The sequence below is a fragment of the Xenopus laevis genome, chromosome 3S, assembly GCF_017654675.1.
Source record: "Xenopus laevis strain J_2021 chromosome 3S, Xenopus_laevis_v10.1, whole genome shotgun sequence".
In the NCBI taxonomy this organism is placed as follows: domain Eukaryota; kingdom Metazoa; phylum Chordata; class Amphibia; order Anura; family Pipidae; genus Xenopus; species Xenopus laevis.
This window is the reverse complement of record NC_054376.1, coordinates 103,947,676-103,974,788: the sequence shown is the minus strand read 5'-3', so window position 1 is coordinate 103,974,788 and position 27,113 is coordinate 103,947,676. Positions and strand designations below refer to the sequence as shown.

At 38.7% G+C, this 27,113-nt stretch overlaps 1 protein-coding gene across 3 annotated transcripts in view; it reads right to left on the bottom strand.

The window, feature by feature from the left end:
- Window positions 1-24,049: 24,049 nt before the first annotated feature.
- The window catches only part of cpeb4.S (cytoplasmic polyadenylation element binding protein 4 S homeolog), a 56,655-nt gene continuing 53,591 nt past the window's right edge, over window positions 24,050-27,113 (bottom strand). For 2 of the 3 annotated variants that reach the window (XM_041587488.1, XM_041587489.1), the window contains one exon: window positions 24,050-26,023. In XM_041587488.1, coding sequence (XP_041443422.1) covers window positions 25,796-26,023 — 228 coding nt within the window. In that variant the 3' untranslated portion in view covers window positions 24,050-25,795. 3 annotated transcript variants of the gene reach the window in all.

The window sequence follows — 27,113 nt, the reverse complement described above, 5'->3', positions numbered from 1 at the left end:
GATCTGTGAAAAAAAAATCAAGTGAAAAACTCTACAATATATATATTAGGGATGCACCGAATCCATTATTTTGGATTTGGCCGAACCCCTGAATCCTTCGCGAAAGATTTGGCCGAATAACAAACCGAATCCGAATCCTAATTTGCATGTGCAAATTAGGGGTGGGAAGGGGAAATCATTTTTTACTTCCTTGTTTTGTGACAAAAAGTCACGCAATTTGCTTCCCCGCCCCTAATTTGCATATGCAAAATAGGATTTGGATTCGGTTCAGACAGGCAGAAGGATTCGGCCTAATCCGAATCCAGCTGAAAAACCTGAATCCTGGCCGAATCCCGAACCGAATCCTGGATTCGGTGCATCCCTAATTTATATATATATTATATGTATACTGTATACATAAAAAAAAAGCATAAAGTGGCATAAATAGTTTTTGGAGTGCTGAGAAAGTTGAAATTTTATATAATTTAACCATGTCTCCCAAAATTTGCTTGTATACTATAGGATGAGCAGCATTACTGCTAAGTATGTGTATATGTATGGATCAACTTGTACTATATCTTTTATAACCCTGTATTCCCTCACTATCTAAAAAGCCATCCAACCCTTTTTGAAAAACCCATTTCAAATATTTAGCCGGAACTTCCTTTCTCTCTCTCTCTCTCTCTCTCTCTCTCTCTCTCTCTCTCTCTCTCTCTCTATCTCTCTATCTCTCTCTCTATATCTCTCTCTATATCTATATCTCTATATATTTTGCCAAGTATATTGGACAGAACACCTTTATTCCTCGCAATCACTTCCAATAATGTAAACATTTCCTTTACTAAAACCAGATCTTTCATCTCTCGCTCGTCACGGAATGACTGTAAAAGCATCACATGGCCTGGAAAATGAAGCTTTACAAGATTATATGTTATGAGGCAATGTACTGGAATAGAAGCACAATTACAAGGTTAATACTATGACTCACAGCACTCCCAGCTATAACTTTTGTGTGGGATTCTATAATAGGATACAGTGCAACTTTTTTGGAGAAAAAGTGTAAAACAAGCTGAGCTATGTTTCACTTAAATTCCTGGTCGTATTTGACTTTGAAACAAAACATACATTGTTTATATTTAGAAAAATGTAATTTGTATATTGGGACAGATGTCTAGTGCTGCCGAGCATCAGGGTAGTGTTATTATCTACATCTATACATAAAGGTCTGCTATGGCCTGAAACATCACTATGTGACGTGCTTTGTGTCCTTGACCTTAATATAGATGGTTTAATCGTGGAGGAAATCTGGAGAGCTGTCTATATCCATTCTGATTTAGTACATCCATTAAAATGTAGTGGGCAGGACAAAAAGCAGCATCCCCGTTCATTGTATGCAATCTGCTGTTTTCTTTGTAAGCAAGATGTCATTGGGACATTGAGGGATATTTTTCAACTGCCATAACCTTACAAGTACCTCTGTGGCTTAGCACATACAGTATTATACTTAAAGCAGACAAATCAGTCATTTCACTCTATTGTCATGGAATAAGAATGAAAGAACTATCAGACTATCCTGCTGTGTACTAAATGCACTATGAGTTGCTATTACTGCAGTATTGTAGTATGCAGAGTATTTCTAGGCTGCCCCATGTCCCTTTGCCATTAAAGGGCATGTAAAGGCAAAAAAATGAAATCCCATTTTTACTTTCTTTAATGAAAAAGAAACTTATCTCCAATATATTTTAATAAAAATTTTTTACCATTTTTATAAGAAACCTGACTGTATGCAGTGAAATTCTCCCTTCATTTACTGCTGTGGATAGGAATTGTCAGATGGTCCCTAACTGCTGAGCAGGGAAACAATCATACTTATGAACAGCAGGGGGAGCCCCCGCCTTACTTCCCAGCCATGCAGAACTCAAGCAGCTTTGTTTATGACGATCCCTAAGCAGCCCAGACCACACTGAGCATGTGCACAGTCTTAGTCTTGCAAAGATGTTTAACAAAGTTACAAGATGGTGACCCCCTGTAGCCAACTTTGAAAGCATAAATTATTTGTTTGATTAGGCTTGTGGTGCAGTAAGTTCATGTTTATATTTAGTATACAAAATACAGCATTTCTAGCCTTATTCTATTTTAGACTTTACATGCCCTTTAAATAAATGGGCATTAGGCACCTGACTATACCTGCCCAACTGTGAATGGTGCTCCCATGAAGTTTCTCAAGTCATCTTCAATTTCTAAAACACCCACAAACGTCATGGTCAGTGAGCCAGGCATGTTAAAGGAGAACCAAAGCAAAAAATGAATAGGGCTAAAAATGTAATATTTTATATACTGAACTTATTGCACCAGCCTAAAGTTTCAGCTTGTCAATAGCAGCAATGATCCAGGACTTTTAAACTTATCACAGGGGGTCACCATCTTGGAAAGTGTCTGTGACACTCACATGCTCAGTGGGCTCTGAGCAGCTGTTGAGAAGCTAAGCTTAGGGGTCGTCACTAATTATCCAGCAGAAAATGAGGTTGGTCTGTAATATAAGATGATGCTACAGGGCTGATTATTAAATTCTGATGCTAATTGCACTGGTTTCTGTACTGCCATGTAGTAATTATCTGTATTAATTACTAATCAGCCTTATATTGTGACATTTCTATACTATGTGTACTGTATATTGTGAGTGGGTCCCTAAGCTCAGTAAGTGACAGCAGCACAGAGCATGTGCAGTGAATCAGCAGAAAAGAAGATGGGGAGCTACTGGGGCATCTTTGGAGACACAGATCTTTACTGCTAAATGGCTGTGGTTGCCTTTGGCTGATACAAAAGCCAAAAACATAATGTACAACATTTCTAGCTACTTCTTTAGTTAAACTTTAGTTCTCCATTAACTGGCCAGCAGGGGCCTTTTTTGATCTGCTCAGATTCTGAATCCCAAAAACATCTGACATTGAAAGAGAGTGGTTTAACTCCACACCTTGGTTATGCAAGCACTACAGATTAAAAGTTGGGACTTAAGTGAACTGCTGCTATAATACAAACCTCATATGAAACAAAATATTTTTGTGAGGCCCCACCTAAAAATAGCAGAGACGATGTCCAAATATAACATTCAAGGGTACTGCTCTTTGCTCATTCTGGATGGTTTTAGGGCGTAATGGATTCATTTGAAACAGTAATGGCTGGCTGTATGGCCCCACTGCAGGGCAGAATAAATGTGGCACTGTTTATACTTGCTGTTCCTTTCCTCTTGTACCGAGTTTATCTCAACTATTATATTGGCCTTTATCTAGTTAACTTCTTGTCCTCCTTTTACCTCTGTTGTTTATCTTCCTCTTCTGGATGTTTCCTCTCCCATTGTTCCTGTTTTCTCAGCTGGTCCCACAATCTTATAAAGCAGAAGCTCTTATGCTTTAATATTTAGTTCAGTCCTAACATAGACAGCAATAACATGACCCCAGCACATATTAGCAGACCCATATTAAAGTTACATAAAAACATTGTTTAGCTGTAGTTGCTTTAGGTATTTGGAACAGCAATTAACCAAATTTCAACATAATTGCAGTTCATGGTCAGCCCCCCTTCCAATGTTTTAGACCTTCCTGAGTGCCAGCCCTACAGTATAAACGATCAGATGAATTATGCCTTATAAAGCTTTGGAAGGTTCCCCATATTCACTTAAATCTATGGAGTGATTAGGTTTACAAGAGAATGCTATTTCGGGAGATTAGTAGCCAAGAGACAAATCGCTTCTTCTTCAGGCATCTAATCTCCCCAAACTGCTTTCCCGCCGGCTAAAATGTAAATCGCCGGTGGAATGGCACTCGGATTACTTCGGCTTTCCGAATTCGCCCGAAGTGTCCACGTGAGGCAACTTCCGGTGACTTCGGAAAATGAAGCATTCCAAGTGCCATCCCGGCGGCAAGTTGCATTCTAGCTGGCAGGAAGGCAGTTTGGGGAGATTAATTGCCCGAAGAAAAAACGTTTTGTCGCTGGGCGACTAATCTCCCCTAGTAGCTTTGAGTGCCCCTGCCCTAAAGGGAACAAGACAGGTAGTGGCTCAGAGACCAGGAGGACTCAATATTGTTACATTAAACTAAAGACAAAACATTTGCTCCCCCTCCTCCATGTATAACATTCACTGACCCCCCTACAGCAACCCCAGCTGCCATCCCCTGCAAGTGCCATTAACAGCTTTGTTTTGCACTCTTGCCAAACTGTCAGCACTCTCGCCCCATTTTTCATCCTGTGTCCTTGCAAGGGCTTTTGGTGAAGCTACTGTATGGCTCTTAATTTAGGAATTTACTTTGTGATACAGCATTCCAGCAAACTTCTAGAAAAAGTGTCAGCTGACAGGGGTAGTGCTGAGTCCCCAGTAAAAACCGCATCTTAATTAAATATGTCTTTTGATATAGCTGTTTTTATTTACAAGTAAGGACTGGGGAGATATTTAGACTTAAGCATAGATTCCAGACAATAGAGCTCAATTACTAACATTGGAAATAACTTGCACAAGCTAGGTTGTCATAGCAACCAATCAGCAAATAGCTTGGAACAGTCTACTACATGTTACACAATGAATCCAATGGTCCTGATCAGGTGCCTATGTTTATAAATCAGGCTCCATTCATACCTAATAGGCAACAGTTTTTCACCTTGGAATGTCCTTGCTGAATATAACAGGACCGGTGTCATCCTCTGTGAAATGTTCCAGCATAGCCGTGTTGCATAAAATGTTAATGGAGGTTTGGTTGGCTTACGGCTCACATGTGACCCTATCACTATGGCAACCTGCAGTGCTCCAGAGAGAACGGAATTGCAATTAACAATTAATATCTTCGCATCTCTGATATCACACACAGCCGTTCATGGGCACCTCGTCACTGATACAGAAAGAAAATCCTTTATTTGGGTTTAGTTTGACCTTCAACAAAACGCTTGATGTTTTCCTCACTTCTTTAGGTTGGGTCTCCAGAACTATGCTGTAAAAGACTTTGCTGTTATGAAAACTGAATAATTCATGAGTGCATTGATTTCAGATATGTTCTGCAGTATGAATACTCCCTGTGACCTGGATACATCTGGAGGTCCTGTTTTAAGATCCAGAATATTCTCTGGGTAAAAATTACTCCAGTTTACCTGCCATAAAAAACTAGCAATGACCCAAAGAATATTAGAATATCATCCCTTTAAAAGGAAAACTATACCCTCAAAATGCTTACTTAAAATACTTAAGAAACAGATAGTTTATGATAGGGATGCACCAGCCCCCCCGAATCCTTCGCGAAAGATTTGGCCGAATACCAATCCGAATCTGAATTTGCATATACAAATAAGGGGTGGGAAGGGGAAGACATTTTTTATTTCTTTGCTTTGTGACAAAAAGTCACGCAATTTCCCTCCCCACAACTAATTTGCATATGCAAATTAGGATTCGATTCAGCCGGGCAGAAGGATTTGGTCGAATCCGAATCCTGCTGAAACAGGCCGAATCCTGAACCGATTCCTGTAATCAGTGCATCCCTAGTTTATATCATATTAAGTGGCATATTTAAGTGATAATGACACAAAAAATTTACTTTTCAAAATATTAATCTACACTAAAAGTTACTTGTAGGTCATGTTGATCATTTTTCTCTGATAGTTCTGCTTTTGTAAGTAATTGTCACCTAAACCTGACTGTTTTGCCAACCTGACTGTCCCTTCTTAACTTGTCGGTTACAGTTTCTAATGCTAACGGACTCCTGCTGCACAAATATGGCAGCCCCCTCATAGAGGAACAGGGTAGTAAGAAGGGTTATGGAAAAGCATCAGGCAAATACTTTTATGGCAAAATTATAAATAGCATTCAAAGACAGTTATGATAGATATTAAAAAAAGTTATTAAATTATGTCAGTATCTCTTTAAGAAATCTTACCAAACTGGTATATACTGTATATTTAAGTAAATATTGCACTTTTACATCTCTTGCCTTGAACCGCCATGTCTTTATGGTCTGTGTGTTGCCTCAGAGATCACCTGACCAGAAATACTGCAGCTCTAACTGTAACAGGAAGAAGTGTGGAAGCAAAAGACAGAACTCTGTCTGTTAATTGGCTCATGTGTCCTATGGCAATTGGAGAAGGCAAATCCCATTTTTACACCACCTTAACCTCAGGTTTTAGAATTCCCACAGGAAGGATTGAGCAAAGGATTGCAATACAGAACTCTAAAAGTTCATGTCGCAGCACTTCAGCTATGACGGAGATAAAATGGGCAGGAGATCCGTTAGTAAAATGTTTCTTCTAGACCACATTAAAAATTTGGCCTCCAAAAAGAACTTTATCTCCTGCTTGGGATCTACCAATGGTGCTTAAAGCCCTTTGTGAGCCTCCATTTGAGCCTTTGCAAGAGGCATCATTATGGTTGGGGACCCTAAAAACTTTATTTTTGGTGGCAATAGTTTCAGCATCGAGGGTCAGTCTTCTGCATGCTCTGTCTGTAGAAGAGCAAGACATTTATTTTTGGCCGGATAAAGTGATTTTAAAGCCTCCAGACTCATTTCTACCCAAGTTGGTTTCCACATTTCACCTTGCACGGGACATAATCCCTATCATACCAGACGATCCCAACCTTTCCTCGAAGCTCCAGAAGCTAGATCCGGTGAGGATGTTGAAACATTATTTGACTATGACTCTTTGAGAAAGTCTGGACGTCTGTTTGTGATACCGGCAGGTTCTCCAAAAGGGGAACAGCCAGCGAAGTCTACAATTGCTAGATGGATTGTGATTTTGATACAAAAAACTTACAATCTTCAAGGCAAGTAGGCACCAGCAGGGCTAAAAGCTCATTCAACAAGGGCTGTAGCTACCTCCTGGGCAGCAGAGGCAGAGGTTTCAGAATCAGCAATATGTGAGACGGCAGTATGGTCGTTGGCCCGAACTTTCTTTAAGTTCTATTGTTTGAATGTTAAGAAACCTTCTCAACATAATTTTGCTTCCGCAGTTCTGCTACCTTTTTCTGTTGATTAAAAACTGTTTTATGCCCTCCCTCTTGATTGGTTGTCATTGCTTGGGTATAACCCGTAGTATTGCTTACATGAAGTGACCAGGAAAAATGAAAATTTCCTATCATACTTACCATAAATGTATTTTTCTGGCCAGTTATCATGTCAGCAAACCCACCCTCTATTGACTAAATTATGAGACAAGTACCTAAGTGAGATGGGGCTGGGTCCTTTATCGTTTTCTTTGGGGTAGGGACAGAGCTAACCGGGGTATGGGGGCAGGGAAAATACTCATAGTATTGCTGACATGATAAGTGGCCAGGAAAAGAAATTAACGGTATCATAGGAAATTTTCATTTTTTGCAGCTGCTTTGATGGCTATACTGTATAACTCCATTGCCTTATATTGTATATACAACATTGTGATTTGTATGAACAGCTTCACATGAGAGATAAAAACTGATTATAGACACAGCAGCCTGACATGTTAAATCTTCTCGATCACAGGATTGAGGGCACAGCACATCCACCGCTGAGCATGTTATTGATTGTAGGCCAGTTACCATTGTGAAGGTATTTGCAGAACAACATCTGTCACAGCAGAGCTGTCTATAGCAGATTTGCTCAGCCACTCCATCCTCATTGAGTAGAGTGTCAGCCCTCCTAATCCCTCCATTTATAGAATCACATATTTGGTAATGAATCCCAAAGAGTAAATGATTCACATAAATAAAGTCCATCACTGCCATTCAGAATAAGTCACATGACAATAAATGCATGTGTGTTTTCATAAGCCTCTGATTAAATGGATATCTAATTTGCATTGCTGTAGTGAATGAGTAGTGATGTTCATAGGGGAAAGAACTGATTTTTAGGACAGAAAATATATATTTACTATTATTATTATCATGGTAGTTTATGATGGTTACCCCCTTGTTAGCTTCTGAAATTTACCACCCCAAAAAATGAAGCATTGGGGCTGTAGCCCATGGAAAGTTTGCCCTGCCCTCTGTAATGACTGCCTACTTAGGGTGGGGGCTATAGAAGGACACGGTTTTGCACCCTTGGGGTGGTGGCATGGGCAAAGAGCTACATTAAAAAAAAACTATTGGAAGAAACACTGTAAATGTTTCCCTTCTGTTATAAGAACTTCAGTATAATCATAAATCCAGAAAAAGTATGTTTTAGTGGGAGCACTTACCGGACACTGAATTCAGACGTGCTGTACAGCTAGCCGCCATCCCACACGGTCACAAGAATTCCAGCAACAAGAAAAGCGAAGCACCGGGAGAATTCAGTAAAATGTAAAAAAATGAAATTTTATTCAATAGACATGTAAAAACCAGTTACAGCAGCAACCCGTGGCTGCCCGCTTAACGCGTTTCGTGGCGTCCTGCCACTTCATCAGAAGGTTTCTGATGAAGTGGCAGGACGCCACGAAACGCGTTAAGCGGGCAGCCACGGATTGCTGCTGTAACTGGTTTTTACATGTCTATTGAATAAAATTTCATTTTTTTACATTTTACTGAATTCTCCCGGTGCTTCGCTTTTCTTGTTGCCAGTATAATCATAAATGTAATAGGTCATTCTGTAGACATAAGTCCAATCAACTGGACTTGCTGTGGTTTTTTTCCTTGAAGACATTTCACCAGTCATCCAACTGGCTTTCTCAATTCAGAACAACCTGTAAATAGGATCTTTTTTTCGGGAATATATCCTCTGGAATGTTGCTCCAATCAGCATACTCTGTTTATCATAATCCACAAGGATGTCATGAAGTTAGGTGTTGATTGTAGTAGCAAGATTGGAGCTTTGAGGTGTTATTAAACCTTCCAGGGACAGGGGCCAAAACAGCATTGTATGTGGCACATACAACAGAGTCCTGCGCGGAAATCGATTTCTAAGACCCGGACCTGATCTGAACCTGCAACCCGAACCGCCACCCACATGTTTGCCCACTTTGAACCGCTACCCGACCCGGACCCACAACTGCCTTATCCGCAACCCGACCCACAACCTGCCAACCTTCATCAAACCGGAAGTGATGTTGCTGCAAACCGGAAGTGACATCATCCAACGTGCCAGATAGTCAAGAGGGAGAAGGAGAGAGACAGAAGTGTGCCGTGTGATGTTAGAGAGCTTTACCGGAAGTCAGGTGGGGGGGGGGGTGAGTGGAGGCAAAGCTGCACGGAGAGACCTGCAACATGAAGACCCACAACCCGACCCACGTCCCGAAGACCCTGCAGACCCGCATCTATACCCGCACCTGAAAAGCCTACCCTCCTTCGGCAGGGTTCATGCTTTTATTGTGGGTAACCCGACCCACTGCAGGACTATAACATACAATACTGTTTTGGCACCTCTCCCTGGAAGTTTTTTTTTAAAAAAAAAATTTAAACAAGTTATTTACAAGTTATTCTGAATTGAGAAAGCCAGTTGGATGACTGGTGAAACATCTTCAAGAAAAAAATACACAGCAAGTCCAGTTAATTTGACTTATTGCTACAGATATTCCATGACCTGGATGAATGAGAATCTTCACAAGCGTAATAGGTCATTCATAAGGGTACATCAGGCTCACTGCACACAAATTGTCATATACCCCTAGAAACAAATGTCTCAGTTTAGGGCTCTACCGGGTCTTTTTCTATTATGTTTTGAATACATCTTCATTGATTATATTTAAACATTTATATGAAGGACTGCCGTAGTCATGATTCCTGTACCAGCAGCCCACAGCCATACACTTTCCTGTATTGTGCTCTTATTGTCCTAGAGCAAGAGCTACAAATGCAGTCAGCTCAATAGAATTTGCTTTGCTTATTTAAATATGTACTCACTGAAACCTCCAGAACATATAAGATAAATATGTATTTACGAGAGGTACAGCTTCTCTTTTAGTTCCTCGCTGGAGTCTACCAAATGAAGATAGCAGTCCATGAAGACTTTATGATGGAATGGCAGCTCACGCCCTGTAAATCTTCCGTTTCCTTCAGTTCATCCTTCATTTGTAATTGACAAAGATGTATGTGTACATAATGTCACATCCCATCCACAGCAAGCAGAAGCAATGGTTTGGAATAAAGTCAGGCAAAAACGTGGCAAATGCTGTGACTAAGCTATAAGAAGAAATCAATAACAAGTCATGCTAGACCTAATAGATAACTACGTGCTGCCAGTGACTGAGAGGAAAAGTATTAAGCATGAGAGCTTTAAAATGATCTTCAGTTCGAGCAGATTCCTTACAGACAGGCTTGTACAGGCTCTACACAAGGCGTGCCATGCTCTGTGCTACTAGAATTCCCAATATGGCAGCACAGTAAGGATTATGGATTCATATGGATTTGAACACAGATATACTGTATACAGCACAGATCAAGAATGACTGGATGACGGATCTTTCTGTAATTTAGATCTTCATACCTTAATTCTACTAGAAAATTGGGTAGATATTAATTAAAGCCAATAAGCCGGTTCTGCTTCCAATAAGGATTAGTTATCTTAGTTTGGATCAAGTACAAGGTACTGTTTTATTCTTACAGAGAAAAAGGAAATCAGTTGTAAAAATCTGAATTATTTGATTATAATGGAGTCTATGGGAGATGGCATTTCTGTAATTTGGAACTTTCTGGATAATGGGTTTCCGGGTAACTGATCCCATACCTCTATCTGCATACATTACTCTAGCAGGCCACCATGTACACCATTACAAACTGCCCTGCTATAGAATATAGATGCAAACCTGTCTGTCATGCTTTTACACTTGCACAGGGAAAAAAGTAATTCATGTTGCATGGCACAGTCAGATTTGCTTCTGTGTTTAGCACTAATGTTATCTATCAAGTCATGGGGAAAATGGTGCATTTAAAGCCAAAATGCACATAGTATTTTGCCTGACCAAAGGAGGGTGCCCTGAAGGTTTCTAACTTACAGCCTTCAATCAAGAAGAAAACTTTAAAGCAGCGGTGGCCCCTTTGTAGTGGTAAGTTACTTGGTACACCATCTATATCCACGATCTTCTGTCTGCTCGCACACAGCGAGGATTTTAGACTGATCCCGCAACTGTCAGTAAACACGGGTGGCAGAATTTTGTGGTTCAGACATGACCCGTGTGCCATTAGCCTAAGGAACTTGCGGGCAAAATGATTGTGGCTCACTACCAGAGGTGAAACATTCATTATCAGTAACAGTAATAATGAGATATGCTAATTGTAGGGCGGCACTAGAAACCAGTGGCATGTTAAAGGGATACTGTCATGGGAAAACATGTTTTTTTTCCAAATGCATCAGTTAATAGTGCTGCTCCAGCCGAATTCTGCACTGAAATCCATTTCTCAAAAGAGAAAACAGATTTTTTTATATTCAATTTTGAAATCTGACATGGGGCTAGACATATTGTCAGTTTCCCAGCGGCCCCCAGTCATGTGACATGCTCTGATAAACTGAAGTCATTTTTACTGCAAGTTGAAGTGATATCACCCCTCCCCCCAGGAGCCTAACAACAGAACAATGAGAAGGTAACCAGATAACAGCTCCCTAACACAAGATGACAGCTGCCTGGTAGATCTAAGAACAGCACTCAATAGGAAAATCCTGGTTCCACTGCGACAAATTCAGTTACATTGAGTAGGAGAAACAACAGTCTGCCGGAAAGCAGTTCCTTCCTAAAGTGCTGGCTCTTTCTGAAAGCACATGACCAGGCAAAATGACCTGAGATGGCTGCCTACACACCAATATTACAACTAAAGAAAAAATACACTTGCTGGTTCAGGAATTAAATGTTATATTGTAGAGTGAATTATTTGCAGTGTAAACAGTGTCATAAATATTTTTTAGAAATAAAAACGACATCATAAAAATCCTGACAGAATCCCTTTAAAGTCAGGGCATATTAAAAATATCTTTGCATTTTCCCCAGGGAAAGGTTTACTATTGACAGTAAGCTCAGCAACTGTAGCTCATTTCACCTATTCCGCTTTCACTGGCACAAAAGGGCATTGAATTCAAGCCAAGGGGTTAAAGACTGTTTTCTGCCAACGAACAGAGTGAGCTCAGCTGTGTCTATTTATCTGATGCAGTAGAAGACATGATGTCATCCGCTTCTTTCATCTGGGCCATCGAGGGCTTTTATTCCACTTTAATTTCCTGTGGGCAGCAGAATGGCTTTGGGACAGTGGTCTGACTGAGCGACTATTTCATTCAGTGGGCACCGTTCTCTCTGCATGTCCCAATAGAGAGTGTTAGCATTTTATATGCGCAATATCATTTAATATTGGAATTATTTGAATCTCAAGCAGTTTAGTTGGAATGGTCCATAGAGCACTAAAGGCTAAGAATACCAATATTCTGTAAAATAATGCATTTTATTTTCACTTTACCTGGGTGGTTAAAGATTAAAAAAAACTGTTCTTTTCTAAGTGTCTATAGTAACAGCTCCGTATCTTGGACCCTAAGCAAACATCCACGCCTCATTCAGTGATTCCCTGTACCTGCTGTTATTTGCTCTCAAACCAGTTCTTGTCATGCTTCCTTTTCATTGCATTCAGTTAGAATAATAGGCCTTTTGTGCCAAAATGTGCCATTAACACTCAAACAGAGGTTACGCAAATTAGAATTATTACAAAAGAATAACTACATAGAAATCATCACGTTTAAAGCAGCTGATCCCCATTACTAACTTATTTTGGGTCCCCATAGAAGTCTGTTCATGTGAATCACTATTTCCTTACTAATTAAAAAGGTTCACTTTTAATATGATGTAGCAAGTGATATTCTGAGCAAATTCCATTTTTTATCATTTGCGGTTTTCAGTTATTTAGCAGCTCTCCAGTTTGTAATTTGGTTGCTAGGGTCTGAATTACCCTAGCAATCATGCACTGACGTCAATAAGAGACTGCAATGTGAATAGAAGAGATTCTGAATAGAAATATACATTTCTATAGAAAAAAAGATAATAATAAGAAATAATGATACATTTGTTTTACAGGGCAATTTGTTTTTAGATGGGGGTCAGTGACCCCATGGGTGCTATTGCCACGAGGCAAGTGGGCTAAAAAGGTAAGCGCTGGGGAGTGAGGGGGGTTGGCATTGCAGGCGGCAAAAATCGCCCCTGAAGGACCCCCATTTGAAAAGTTGGAAAGAATCAGAAGAAGTAGGCAAATAGTTAAAAAACTATAAAAAATAAGCAACTTAAATATTGCTTAGAATTAGTCACTCTACAACACACTTAGGAGCAGATTTATTAAGGGTCGAACTGAAAATTCAATTTTCCGATTTTTTTATGGTCAAAACTGTCAACTTATTCGAGTTTTTTTTTAAAAAAATCCAAATTCGATTTTGGAGATTTATCGTACGATGGCCCTTTAAGAACGTGACTATTCACCACTTAACACCCGCCGAATGGCTGTTTAAATCAATGGGAGACGTCCAGGGATCAATTTGGAGATGTTTGCAGCCTTGCTGACATTCGAGAAAAACTTGAATCGAGTCTGATCAAATTTGATTCGAATTTTCGAATTCGAGTTTAAATAATTCGACTTTATTAGTACATTTCGGCGAGTCGAATTTTAAATTTATGCGAGTTTAAAAAAAAAAACAACTTAAATTTGAAATTCGATCTTTGATAAATGTGCCTCTAAAAGTTAAATGAAAGGTGAACCACCCCTTTAATAACTGGGTTGGATATATTGAATTGCACATATACAAGATATCATGTCATCTGTATCTTGAATTAGATGGGTTTTTTCCCAAATAGGTTACTATCCACTATTACTAACTTGGCTCCTTGCCTGGATTCTGAAACCTTTCTTGACCTTGTTGGTTCTCTGTAAAATATAGACTTTGTATTAGTAAGAGCAATGGCCAGTTTATTTTACCTTAAACCAACAGTAAATTGTGCTTGGCTCGCTGTGGGCTTGGAACATTCCTTATCTGCATATTTCCGTTAATACATGAGCTGGGGCTCACTTACTGCTTTTCCTCTAAAAAGAGCAATGCAATATATTTATGACCTTATTACATTTGAATAAATGCAAACAGGGAAAAAAAAACTAAAAGTATGTTTCCTGCATAAGATATGAATTACTTGTTCAATAGAAAACAAATAAGGCGAGGGAGGAGGAACAAGCTGAAAGCGGATGTTGGATTTAAATAAAGGCTTTTTTGATTCCGAGTATCATTTTTCTGCTAATTTAATCAGCCCCACTTTGGAATGTGCTTACTGCAATGTAAAACACAGAGGAACAAAGCAGAGTAAAAGCCAAGAGAAACGACATATTATAGACGCTGTTTTCTGTCAAATAAATCATGTTTAAGTGTATTTTGGTCAGATCAGTAGGAAATGTTAAGATGAATTGGCCAAGCTACATTTTGCAGCGGAAGGGAAACCTTATTCTGTGCATCTTTATCTACACGACAGTGTCTCAGGGCACTCTCTGCACCAAAGTAGGAGGATGTTACATAGTCAAATTGGGTTGAAAAAAGACAAAGTCCATCAAGTTCAACCCCTCCAAATGAAAACCCAGCATCCATACACACACCCCTCCCTACTTTTAATTAAATTCTATATACCCATACCTATACTAACTATAGAGCTTAGTATCACAATAGCCTTTGATATTATGTCTGTCCAAAAAATCATCCAAGCCATTCTTAAAGGCATTAACTGAATCAGCCATCACAACATCACCCGGCAGTGCATTCCACAACCTCACTGTCCTGACTGTGAAGAACCACCTACGTTGCTTCAAACTCCGATGAAATCCGCTTGGGTTTTTTACACTTATTTATTATTACATTTTCCAGAAAATTTGCCTTGCGGGGGAAAAATAATAATATTTTCAAGATTTATATGAATTTTTCCATCCGATTTTCACTATTTTTCCAAACTCGGAAAACTTTGGGGTATTGAACGAAACCCAGCGCACATCTCCCATTGACTTATATGTAACCTCGACAGGTCTGAGATGCTGGATTTTCAGATTTCTCCAGAGAAAACAACTCCAACCTTGACAGACTACCCTCATAATTAGAGGGGATTATTTATCAAAGTCTGAATTGATATTAATATTTTCTGATACAAACTACGATCAAATCCGCTCGGGTTTTTTACACTTACAGTATTTATCACACTATTACATTTTCCAGAAAATTTGCTTTGCGGGAAAAAATAATAATCAGATTTTCAAGATTTTTTGGGGGTTTTCCCATCCGATTTTCAAGATTTTTTCGGAATTTTCACCCGAAAACTCGGAAAACTTCAGGGTATTGCACAAAACCCAGTGCACATCAAAAAATCATTGGGACTTCTCCCATTGACTTATATGCAACCTCGACAGGTCTGAGATGCCGGATTTTCATATTCAGACTTTTCTATCCTTTGTGTTTAATAAATTCCGAAATTTTTTAAAAGTCTGATTGTATAAAAAAAAAAACACAAATTTTTCTCTGCACTCTCTCCAGTTCATTTATATCCCTCTTAAGGAAACTCCCAGCACACTGCCATTTAGTGTATAACTTGTATTTGTGGTGGGGGGTGCCATTGATTGGTACTAAGGCGACTTTCTTTAAGCAAAAGTTTCAATTACACTATTGATCACGCACTAGAGATACTTCTATAAGAATTGTATGATATATCTACATGTGGTCAAATTAGCAGCACCCCAAATAAACGTGCATTTAAATGGTAGGGTAGCAATTTCCTTCCTGAAACACAACCCATACTGGGTTAATTAAGTGATTAATTGAGTATATTCTGGCTGCCCCTCTGTTACAGACAAAGCTTCATTTCAGAGTCGTGTCATTCCATGGGAGATGTAGCAAGTGATTTACCAACACATTTGCTTGATAAAGGATGGAAGCATAAATACTGGAAAAAAAACAACAGATTTTTACTGATCCATTGCAATAAACACGTGTACTGATATTCTAGATCAGGGCTGTCCGACTGTCAGTTTTATGGCTCCAACACGGCTGAGAAATCATTGTTCTGTAATTATCTGCTTTCACTGCAGGTGGTTTATTATAAAGCATAATATAAAATTAACAATTATACATTTCTATGCTGGAATGGCCACTTCATTTTAAGCAAACATGGATATGTTGATGCCAGACAATTAGGCTTTAAAGAGCCACTATAGTATGGGACCTGTTATCCAGAATCGGTACCTGGGGTTTTCCAGATAACTGATCTTTCTGTAATTTGGATCTTCATCCCTTAAATCTACTAAAAAATCATATTAACCCTATAAGCTAGTTTTGTATCCAATAAATATTAATTATATCTTAGTTGGGATCAAGTACAAGCTACTGTTTTATTATTACAGAGAAAAGGGAAATCATTTTTTTTTTTTTTAAATTGGATTATTTATAATGGAATCTATTGGAAAAGGCCTTTCTGTAATTTGGAACTTTCTGGTTAACTGGGCAGTGAATCAACAGAAAAGAAGATGGGGAGCTACTGGGGCATCTTGGGAGACACAGATCTTTACTGCTCAAGGGCTGTCGTTTCCTTGGGCTGGTACAGAAGCACAAAACAATGTACAGTACAACATTTCTAGCTACTTCTTTAGTTTAACTTTCCTTGTCACATTAACGATCATTAATGTTACATGTGTTAAATCTTAAGAAAAGAAAAAAAAATGTTTAAAACATGAAAAAGAAATAGCATTTCAAGTTTAACTATTAGTGTTCACAGGTTTGGTTAGATTTCCCTTAAGTAAGAAGCCAAAAGTCTATTGACGCAGTGACTCCTGGGGGGGGGGATCTTTTGATCGTTCTGATCCTTTGAAATGTATCTTGATTATATTGATTTGTGTCTAGTAATAATGTATTACCCCTCAAGGTTCCCGACTCCTACCATGTTGTGTTTTGCAAAGTGTGAGTAGTTAAGTATCGAAGTGGTTGCGGGAGACTATTGATATATGTAGTCCAGATAGAGAAAAGAAATTTAACTTGCTGCTCCTTTTTTGTTATGGCTTCAAGCCAGTCCATATGACAGATGTGGTGTCATTTCTGTTTAGTAAGTGTGATTGAGGGGGTTTATGTCGAGAGCCATTGATGAAGTATTGTTTTACGAGACGCCACTGCCAATCTCTCAGCCAAAGGTTTTTCCCCTTTGTCTAGATTTGGGTATGCTGTTACAATACTAAACAATGCCCAATCAATATTTAGTTGGATCGGTTTATATACTATCTGTGTCCAATAGAAGGCTACTTCCTGTCAAAAGGTTTGTACTTCCGCCAGAGCATGTGTAGGAGGTCTGCCTTGAGGGCCGAGCATCGAGTACATCTGTCTGAGGGGAGATTTTCCACTTTAAAACGTTTTTCAGACTGAGCATGTGCACAGTCTTAGTCTTGCAAAGATGTTTAACAAAGTTACAAGATGGTGTCCCCCTGTAGCCAACTTTGAAAGCATAAATTATTTGTTTGATTAGGCTTGTCGTGTCTTCTACCTAGCATCTACTCTTTGTAGACCCCCCTCCCTTCTCCCCCCAGCTTAGGTGGTACCAGGGACAAATGCCCCAAACTTTTTACTTACCCCTCGGTGCATATTCTGTCCCCCACAGTTCACGGCGGCCATCTTCTTTTCTTCATTAAACTTCGGAAGCCGACCTTCGTTTTTGGCGCATAGTTACATAGTTAAATCGGGTTGAAAAAAAGACAAAGTCCATCAAGTTCAACCCCTCCAAATGAAAACACAGTATCCATACACACACTTTCGGCGCAGTTGTTTGGGATCGGAAAATTACTCCAACTGCGCATGCGCCGAAAACTAAGGTCTGCTTCCGAAGTTTAACGAAGAAAAGAAGATGGCTGCAGTGAACTTCGGGGGACAGAATCTGCATCGAGGGGTAAGTAAAAAGTTAGGGGCATGGAAGGTTTGTTTCTCCTTTAACAGCCTTCCTGACAATCAAGTTTTTTTTTCGGAGAGAAAACTATTACGAATCGAAATTTCAGATCATTCCTATTCAATCGTATTGAATTCGATCATATTTTTACTTAAATGACCTCCCATTCGAGTTGTGAGTATATTCGAATTTATTATAGTAATAAAAAAAAAAAATCACATGAATTCGAAATTCAACCTTTGATAAATCTGCCCCCTGGAGTAGTGAGGGGTACTTAGTATGGAATAAAATGCCATTACCCTAAAGGCCTGTTCTACCTGTAAAAGCGATTAGAATTCATCTCTCTCAGCACAACTGCCCCCCCGAAAAAAGGGAATTTACATGATTCATTTTAAGAGTTAAAAGTTTTATTCATTCAACATCTCACATTACAAATATTCAAAAATTATATGCATACTGGTATAAATAGTAATTTGCAAACTATTTAATAACATTAATTTTTTCACTAGCACTTCAACAAATGAACTCTTTAAAATAAAAAAGGAACTTGTGTTATATAACTTAGAGTAGAACATACAAAAATAGGAACTTAAACGTGAAAATGACTTTAATAGAAAAAAAAAAATGAATTACTTTTTCTTTTAAAATGCTATAATAAATACTACAACCTCCCCATACACAGTAAAAACTATGTGTAAATTCAGCCAAGTGGTACAATTAACATACTTAAATAACGTTTGTTTTTTTTTTTCGTTTTTTTTTCTTCTGATAAATGAGCAATACACTGGGGAAAAAAGAAGAGAACATTAGGGATTAGTTAAAAACTAGACACCCACTTGTTAATAGTTTCACTTCCAAAAAAATATAACAAAAGGAATCTGATGAAAATTATAAAAACTAATTGTACTTTTCAAATTTAAAAATATAAAAAATAAAACCATTGAATACAATATTGTCCCAATTCTTACAATGTTATCAATCACAGTAGCTTTAACCTTTGCATAGCTGAAGGAGCGGGATAGGCGTGTAAAGTATCGGGCTCGTCCAGGGTTCCCAAAGGTTAAATGAAGGTAACAAAATAACGCCAATGACCAAAAAACTTTTTATTCCGCTTTTTTTTTTTTAAAAATAATCTTCAGTTTTACGTTAGTAGAAAGATTGATTTCCGATTCTTTTCTTTAGAAACGCCAGCAAGAAAGAGGATTACTAGAACAGTAGAAAACATCTTTTTTTTTTAAATGCCTGCAATTAAAAACAATGAAGAATTACACCGCAAAGATCTTCCAAAAGTCCGAAATAAGTATTGCACATAAACAGCTTGAAAGTTCAACTCACCACAATTTATTATCACATTCAAGTTTTAAATCACCTTTTAACAGAAGGCTTAAACTCTTCAAAACAATAAAAGAAAAAAAAAAAAGGAAAAAAAAAAAAAAGAAGGCGGGATCAAGTTTTTTCAACAGCATTATCTCTAAAATGCTAGTCATTCACTGCAAACAGTTTAACTTGCGATATGCAGAGGTCTGTGTATGGAGAAGTATATAAATATATACTAGGGCCAAAGCACTGGGCAGTGAGGGGTATTTCATCACATTAAAACAATCCGTAACACAGTGTGTTTTACAGCACAGAAAAGAACCATTTTAAAGGAGAAGGAAATGCTAACATTAAGTAACCTTTATCAGAAAGGTCTATATAAATACACCCGTAAACCCTCAAAGTAATGCTGCTCTGAGTCCTCTGTCAAAACAAACACAGCATTTCTGTCCTTCTATTGTGTACACATGGGCTTTTGTATCAGACTTCCTGTTTTCAGCTTAAACCTCCAGAGCTAGGGCTTGAGCATGCTCAGTTTGCTTCTCTCTCCCTTTTCCCCCTCCCTCATCCCCTCCCTGCTGTAATTTGAGCCCAGAGCTATGACTGAGCAGGGAGAGACTCAGGCAGGAAGTGATGTCACACCAAGGCAATATGGCAGCTGCTATCCTAAACAAACAGAGAGGGTCTAGAGCTGTTTACTCAGGTATGGTAAAGCATTCTGCAGAATAAATATAGACTTATAGCTTCCACTATTGTGGCTGATCTATTGGCAATAAACTGATTTGGTAGCTTTCCTTCTCCTTTAACACCCTAGGAAGTGACGTTCGGAACCTCCCGCTGCCCACTGCGGCCACAGAATCGGGTTCCACTCAGTGGGTGGTTAGAAAAACAGAAAATTCTGGGTATGCCGAAGAGACTCAAAGGGATTACGCTATTAGTCACATGCTTTTTCCCAGCGAATAAACGGAGGTGCCAACAGCTGCAATCGATTATCTAATTAGCATACGTTATACGAAAGCCACATATCCATGTAATGGCAGCTCTGAGTGCAGAGGGATTTCATGGTACTTTATGCTCTGTAAATTGAAGTTTTATCTGTAAACACGCTTTTCACACAATAACAACAAGTGAATATTAGTAGAATAACAATATTTGTCCTTATATTATTCATGCATACTAACATTACATGTCTGGAACCAGACGATCTGGCTTTTAAATTTACTGGATTCTTTTTTTTTTTTTGTTTGTTTGTTTTTTTCCCCAAATCAAGTTTTTTTTTTTTCATTTTATCAAAACCGCAGTTTTACATCTGCTTTAAAAACACCGAACATTAATGTTTTGTTAATATTGAAAATGGCTAAACATTCACTGAAAAAGTCTGCGATTTTGTGTGTCTGTGCGTATATATATTTATTTATATATATTAAATTCTTTAAACATAAAGAAACATATGGAAATTGAATATAGGTTTGGTTTTTACCATTTCATTTCTATGCTACTTTTGGGGGGGGGGGTGTTTTATTTTTGTTAAAGGATGAGATTAAATTGTCAAATTCATGCTGCGTTTTAAACTCTTCAGAGGAGGTCTTAGTCAGACACTGAATGAGAATTTCCACCAAAAATTTGGTGCAGGCCAAGATGTCAAAAGCCGCGTGTTATTGTATCTCTGCAGATTCTAAAGCAGCATTACCAGTGTGCCACATCCATCGTACCGTATGTATGCAGAGCACTGAAATGTATAAAAAGCAGAATATAAGAAAATAAAAATTTATTAAAATTATTTATCTTAAAAAATGAATTATATGAAGATCTCTCCGTAATAAAAGTACAAAAAGCTACTCTTTGCAATATGAAAAATTGAGGTATTGCATAAAGAGATATCCCGCCAGTGAAAAGTGGGCCTAAATGCTCACTGCTGGAAACATAAGAGATATATATATATATATATATAAAATTAGTGCATAACAAGTGTACAATATGTGCATGACAAAAATAAGTTTGCTACAAAAACACTGTACCGAAATTCAGCAGGTCATGTACAAAGGGGAAAGTAAAGGAAAATATTCTTCAAAGCTAGTTTCCAAACAGTGTTTTATTCGTTTGTTTGTTTATTCTGGAGGGTTAACCTTTTCCATGCTGGGGAGAAGGCAACAGCCACCCCTAGTTATAATGTGGTCCATTCCTTTATATGCAGAACAGTCTACAATGAACTGTTGGTTCTTGGCAGTGAAAAGATGAAATCATTGCCACTGTTTACTGGTAGGAATGGTACTCTAGCACACACCCAATGCCACCTATATACATATCCAAAGCATAAAAAGCCTTTAAACAATCTCTCCTGATCTGGGAGAATTCCTGACCAAATGAAGAGCACCCAACATAGAAGTTCTTTATTTTTTTAAATAGTTGAGGGATTGATTTTATAAGCAGCTCCCTTGCCTAGACTTCAGTATTCTCCAGCAAATGTCTCCATTTTGAACTTTATTTTCACATAACCCCATTCCATGCAATAGTTATCAAGCATAGTACAGTGTTGATTTTGAAGGGTTAAGACAAGCGGCACCCAAGGTAGATTGTATCCACTGTGCTTAGGCTGAAAACAAATCACCCCCCGATCTGCTTTTTACGGTTTTCGATAGAACTATACAAAAAATGTGCTATGACAAAAATGGCAGCCCACTACTTTTATGTTTCGGAGCAGTGGTCCACCTTAGTGATGTGTGGGTTGGGTTTTTACTGACCCGCACCTGAATCCGGGCTCCTTTTATAGACCCGCGCCGACCCAGAAAAGAGGCGGGGAAAGCAGACGAGCGGTTATAAAGCCGGAAGTCAGAGGCTGACATTTGAAGGCGGCGGTGGGGAGAGTAGGAGAAGAGCTCAACCCGTACCCGCGAAGAGGGGTGTGAGGTTGGGCCGACCTGCAGGGAAAACCCATGGGTATCGGGCCGGCCAGCACATCACTAGTCCACCTGTCACATCTGCTTAACATAATTGGTTTCCCTTACATTACTATATCTGGTGATAAACCTAGTTACTTAGGCATAAGTAACTGAGGTTATCATAAACGGGGCCCCACATTTGTATAACACTATAGGGGGGTCTTTTGGGCAAACCCCTCATTTGTGGTGCATCTGAATTATATACACAGGCTCACTACTCAAAACCCATAACGAGAACTTTGTACAGCTCATTGCATCACAGCAAAAAGAAGCTCTATTTTTATATATTTTTAAAAATCTGCATAGCAAACCCTTGCAAAAATTACTATACAAGTGTGGTTTTTCAATGTATCTATCACGGGTTTTATAATCATACAACACCCAGAGAATATTCTCCTAATCAATCATTTTATAAGGCTTTACCAAGCCCTGTATAGCAGCATGGCCACCTGTTATGCAGTAAAGATGACTTAGAATCTAAAGTCACGTGAGCATATTTATAAACACACAACTGCAAATGCATTGCTGTCCATAAAGGCCAATGTGGTACGTGTATATGTACAGAAATGTATTCCCTTTTCATGGGAACCATTTTAAGAATGCACATGCATTCACAGGCACCACACTATTTTTTCGTGAGAAGGGTAGAATTTGGTTCCAGATAAAAGTATTTAAAAGGGAACGATCTAGAAAATTTAATATAAGCTTCGTCATACTGGAATAAGACATTTTGCAAATATAATCAATTAAATATTCTTTACTGTTTTGGAAATAATCAAGTTCATCTTCACTATTCCTCTCTCTTATTTCTGTCTTCATGCAGGAGTTGGGTGTCATATGAATGATCCAATATATCTTATAGGGGGGCTCCTTTGATATAAATGTATTGGAGCTCACTATTAAAATCACCAGACATCACGTCTCTCTACATGTAGGATTTGTGCAAAAAGCAGTTATTTTGTTTGATTTTGTTTGTACTGAAATCCGTTATTTGAATGAGCTCTAATTCATCTGCTAGGAAAGGATGCCCCCCTATAAGATCTGTTGGATCCGTCAATGACTAACTAACTGTCAATGACTGACTAACTATCAATGACTGACTGACTAACTGTCAATGACTGACTGGCTAACTGTCAATGACTGACTGACTAACTGTCAATGACTGACTGACTGACTGTCAATGACTGACTGACTGACTGTCAATGACTGACTGACTGACTGTCAATGACTGACTAACTGACTGTCAATGACTGACTAACTGACTGTCAATGACTGACTGACTGACTGTCAATGACTGACTAACTGTCAATGACTGACTGGCTAACTGTCAATGACTGACTGACTAACTGTCAATGACTGACTGACTAACTGTCAATGACTGACTGACTAACTGTCAATGACTGACTGACTAACTGTCAATGACTGACTGACTAACTGTCAATGACTGACTGACTAACTGTCAATGACTGACTGACTGACTGTCAATGACTGACTGACTGACTGTCAATGACTGACTAACTGACTGTCAATGACTGACTGACTGACTGTCAATGACTGACTAACTGTCAATGACTGACTAACTGTCAATGACTGACTAACTGTCAATGACTGACTAACTGTCAATGACTGACTAACTGTCAATGACTGACACCTAACTACTGCATGAAGACAGAACGAAGAGAAACAGATGCTGAGAAAGGAATAGTGAAGATGAACGTGATGATCAGAAACCGTAAAGAATATTTAATTGATTATATTTACAAAATTTCTTATTTCAGTATGACGAAGCTTATATTAAATTTTCATTGTGGCAATAGTTTCCCTTAAAAGAGAGATAGTTCTGTTTAAAAGGGTACTGCTATGTGATTGGTAAAATCTCTGGCACTAAGCGGGTTAAGGCATCAAGAGATTCGTTACTGGTATAAGCAGCTTATTGTGGTAATTAGTATTGCACCCCTAAGGATAATGGCACACAAGGAGGTTTCAGGGATTTTGAGCATTCAAAAACAATGCAGCAATCAAAACACTATGTGCCATTACCCTAACACAACTTACATTTAACTGCCCCTGTATGTTCAGCCTGGGCCGGGAAAGTGATTGGTTTAACGATTTTGCTTCCAAATCCACGTTAAACTGTACATGGACATGACAACCATTTGCTTAACTAATGGAAAGACAAAGAAGTGGATATTTAAGAACAGGAAAGGGATTATGAAAAAATAAAGCAGCCGCTACAAGAAATTCTGCATTGAGAGTTACTTTCTTAAACTATGTGTAAAGCAATTATGGTTTGCAGTTTTTACAGTACATCACTACTCTCCGCTGCTTTCTCATCGCAGCAAGATGAAAAAGTCACTGCAATTTGAAGTGAAAACTTTTTTGGTGGACAGACAATGCAGAAGTATAAAGTGACTGTATGCTGCGGGGAGCATATCCAACGGATTCAACAGATCCCCGACGGCTGTGGAGATCTTAGCGTAGATTGCTGCCATTCACAGTAACTTTCAGTGAAGGTTTCAAAGGCTTATGCAAAATAGAAGGTTCCCCCTGCTCCAGTCAAGATTTAAGACTGCTAAAGGAAAATACCGACTACCATGCCTGGAGGTATCGTTCAAGCTTTGTGTGTCAAAATGGAGAACAAAAGCTGGCACCTGATGTAGGTTTAGGTAAATCAGAACTATAGAGATATATATTAAGCTTCAAAAAAATAAAAATCTATACATTTGTTCTTTCGGAGAGAGGAAATTCCTGCCTTTCGGGTATTTATCCTATTTTTTACGGAGCTTTGGTAGGATTTCAGAGGAAACAAGGGGCTATGACTGAACTTGTGTTTTTCTCATAAAACTTTTTAAAGTTTTTTTTTATTTCTCTGAAAAAATAAATAAGTGCACTCCCCTCAGTAGTAACTTCACTCAACATTTACATTCTTAAAAAGCTTAATGCAAATAGCTCACGGTCAAAAGAATTTGGAGCTCTAAGGAGAATTAGCCAGTTTACAAGAGGTCGACATAAACTAGAACTAAAAAGATGTGGAGAAATTGGAGGCATCTGCCATTTCTAAACCTTCAGATCATCTCATATGACTGGAAAAGTATATATTGTTTGCCCATGCCGTTTACTGCTCAATGTTTTTAATAGGCAACTGCTGACTTTTTATTTTCAATAAAGTCTGGAAAAATACAAAATAAATAGATGCTAAAAAATCCCCTCTAATAATATATATATATATATTTAAAAAAAAAATCTGTTCAACAAACCCATAGTGTTATTGTGGTTGCATGGTTACATTAACAGTATTCTTACGTTACTTTATATTTAACAATAATTTAATAAAAAAAAAATACTCTATTTCTCGCTCAATAGTTTTCTTGCTTTTAAGCTTTGCTCTCCGATAAAATTATATATAAAAAAAATAATATATTAATAATAATAATAATAATAATAATTGTTGCAGTCCCCCTGCTCCCTTGCTATTTGAAAAGGACAGCATGAAACTTGCATGCATCAGAGTAATATTGTTATGAACAAGAGGCGTTCCAATACAGTTCTCAATGACACAAGACTCTACAAAATACCTATGGTGTCGGCCATTCTTTCATTATACTATTGTTAAAATACAGACTACAACAAGAGGACATGCGTTCCTAAAGATGGTAGGAGGGAGGGAGATTAAGAGAACAGAAGAGTGCACTTATTTGGATGCTTGCAAAGTGAGCCAAGCAATGGGTTGCTCAGTTCCAGCGGAATGAAATATGCCTCGGGCGATCTCCTCCCTCCTTCACCAGTGGCTTGTGGAACTCTCGTCCAGCACGTGAGTGGATAGCAGCCCAGCAATATTCACAGTAATACTGCAGACAGGTAACATTAGCACAGAAGAACGGAGCAAATTTGCCACTGCAGCGAGCCCCTTGACACTCATCACACAGCTGATCATCCAAGACATATGGCTTCACTTCCACCTGTCAAAACACAACAATAACTAATAATTATTATAATAATAATTGTGTGAGCCAAACATCGGTTGTACGGGAACAAACATTGATAACACAGTTAGAGAAGTCTTCAGCAACACAGAAATGTTTCTGTACCCCAACCCAGGTCATACAGTTGCAATAGTTATATAGTTAGAATTTTCTTTAAAGGAAATGTTTTTAATATGGTTAGTTAGCCAAAAATGTAATGTATAAAGGCTGGAGTGACTGGATGTCTAACATAATAGCCAGAACACTACTTCCTGCTTTTCAGCTCTCTTGGTTTCCACTGATTGGTTACCAGGCAGTAACCAATCAGTGTCTAGTGGTGGGGGGGCACATGGATCTTAACTGTTTATTTTTGAATCTGAGCTAGAGTTCTGCAGCGGGTCGGGTACCGACGGGTTACCTGCAAAAACCTGCAGTACCCTGCGGGTTGCGGGTAGAAGTTCCGGATGCGGGTATAGACGCGGGTCGGCAGGTTTGCGGGTCAGGCCTCGGGTCTTCTCAATAGTGATTTTTGCTCCTTTTTTCCGATCACGTCTACTACCGATAATGTCACTTCCGGTTTACAATGACAGCACTTCCTGTTTTACTCCCTTTTTTCTGATCATGCCTACTTCTGATGATGTCACATCCGGTTGGACAGCACTTCCTGACTCTTGATGGTCAGCAGGTTGCGGATAAAGTACTTGCGGGCTGGGTAGTGGGTCCAAGCTGGTAAGAATGCGGGTTGCGGTCTGGGTCGGGTACAGGTTCCAAAAAATGGACCCACGCAGGACTCTAATCTGAGCTGAACGTGGGGGGATCAATTGCAAACTCACTGAACAGTTATGTCTCATGTGGCTTCCCTTAAAGTCGCGGACTAACTCAGAGTTAGAGAGCTGAAAAGCAGTGTTCTGGCTATTATGTTAGACATCCTATTTTGTAAAGCCTATCTATTTACCCAGTATATATGTTTACACAGAACTGTTCCTTTGATATATCCTGCCTTCTAGCTTGTCTTGGCTCGTATTGCTGGAAATAATTTCCAAGAATACTGATAAAGAGCACTGGAACAATCTTGTCAGCCCTCAAC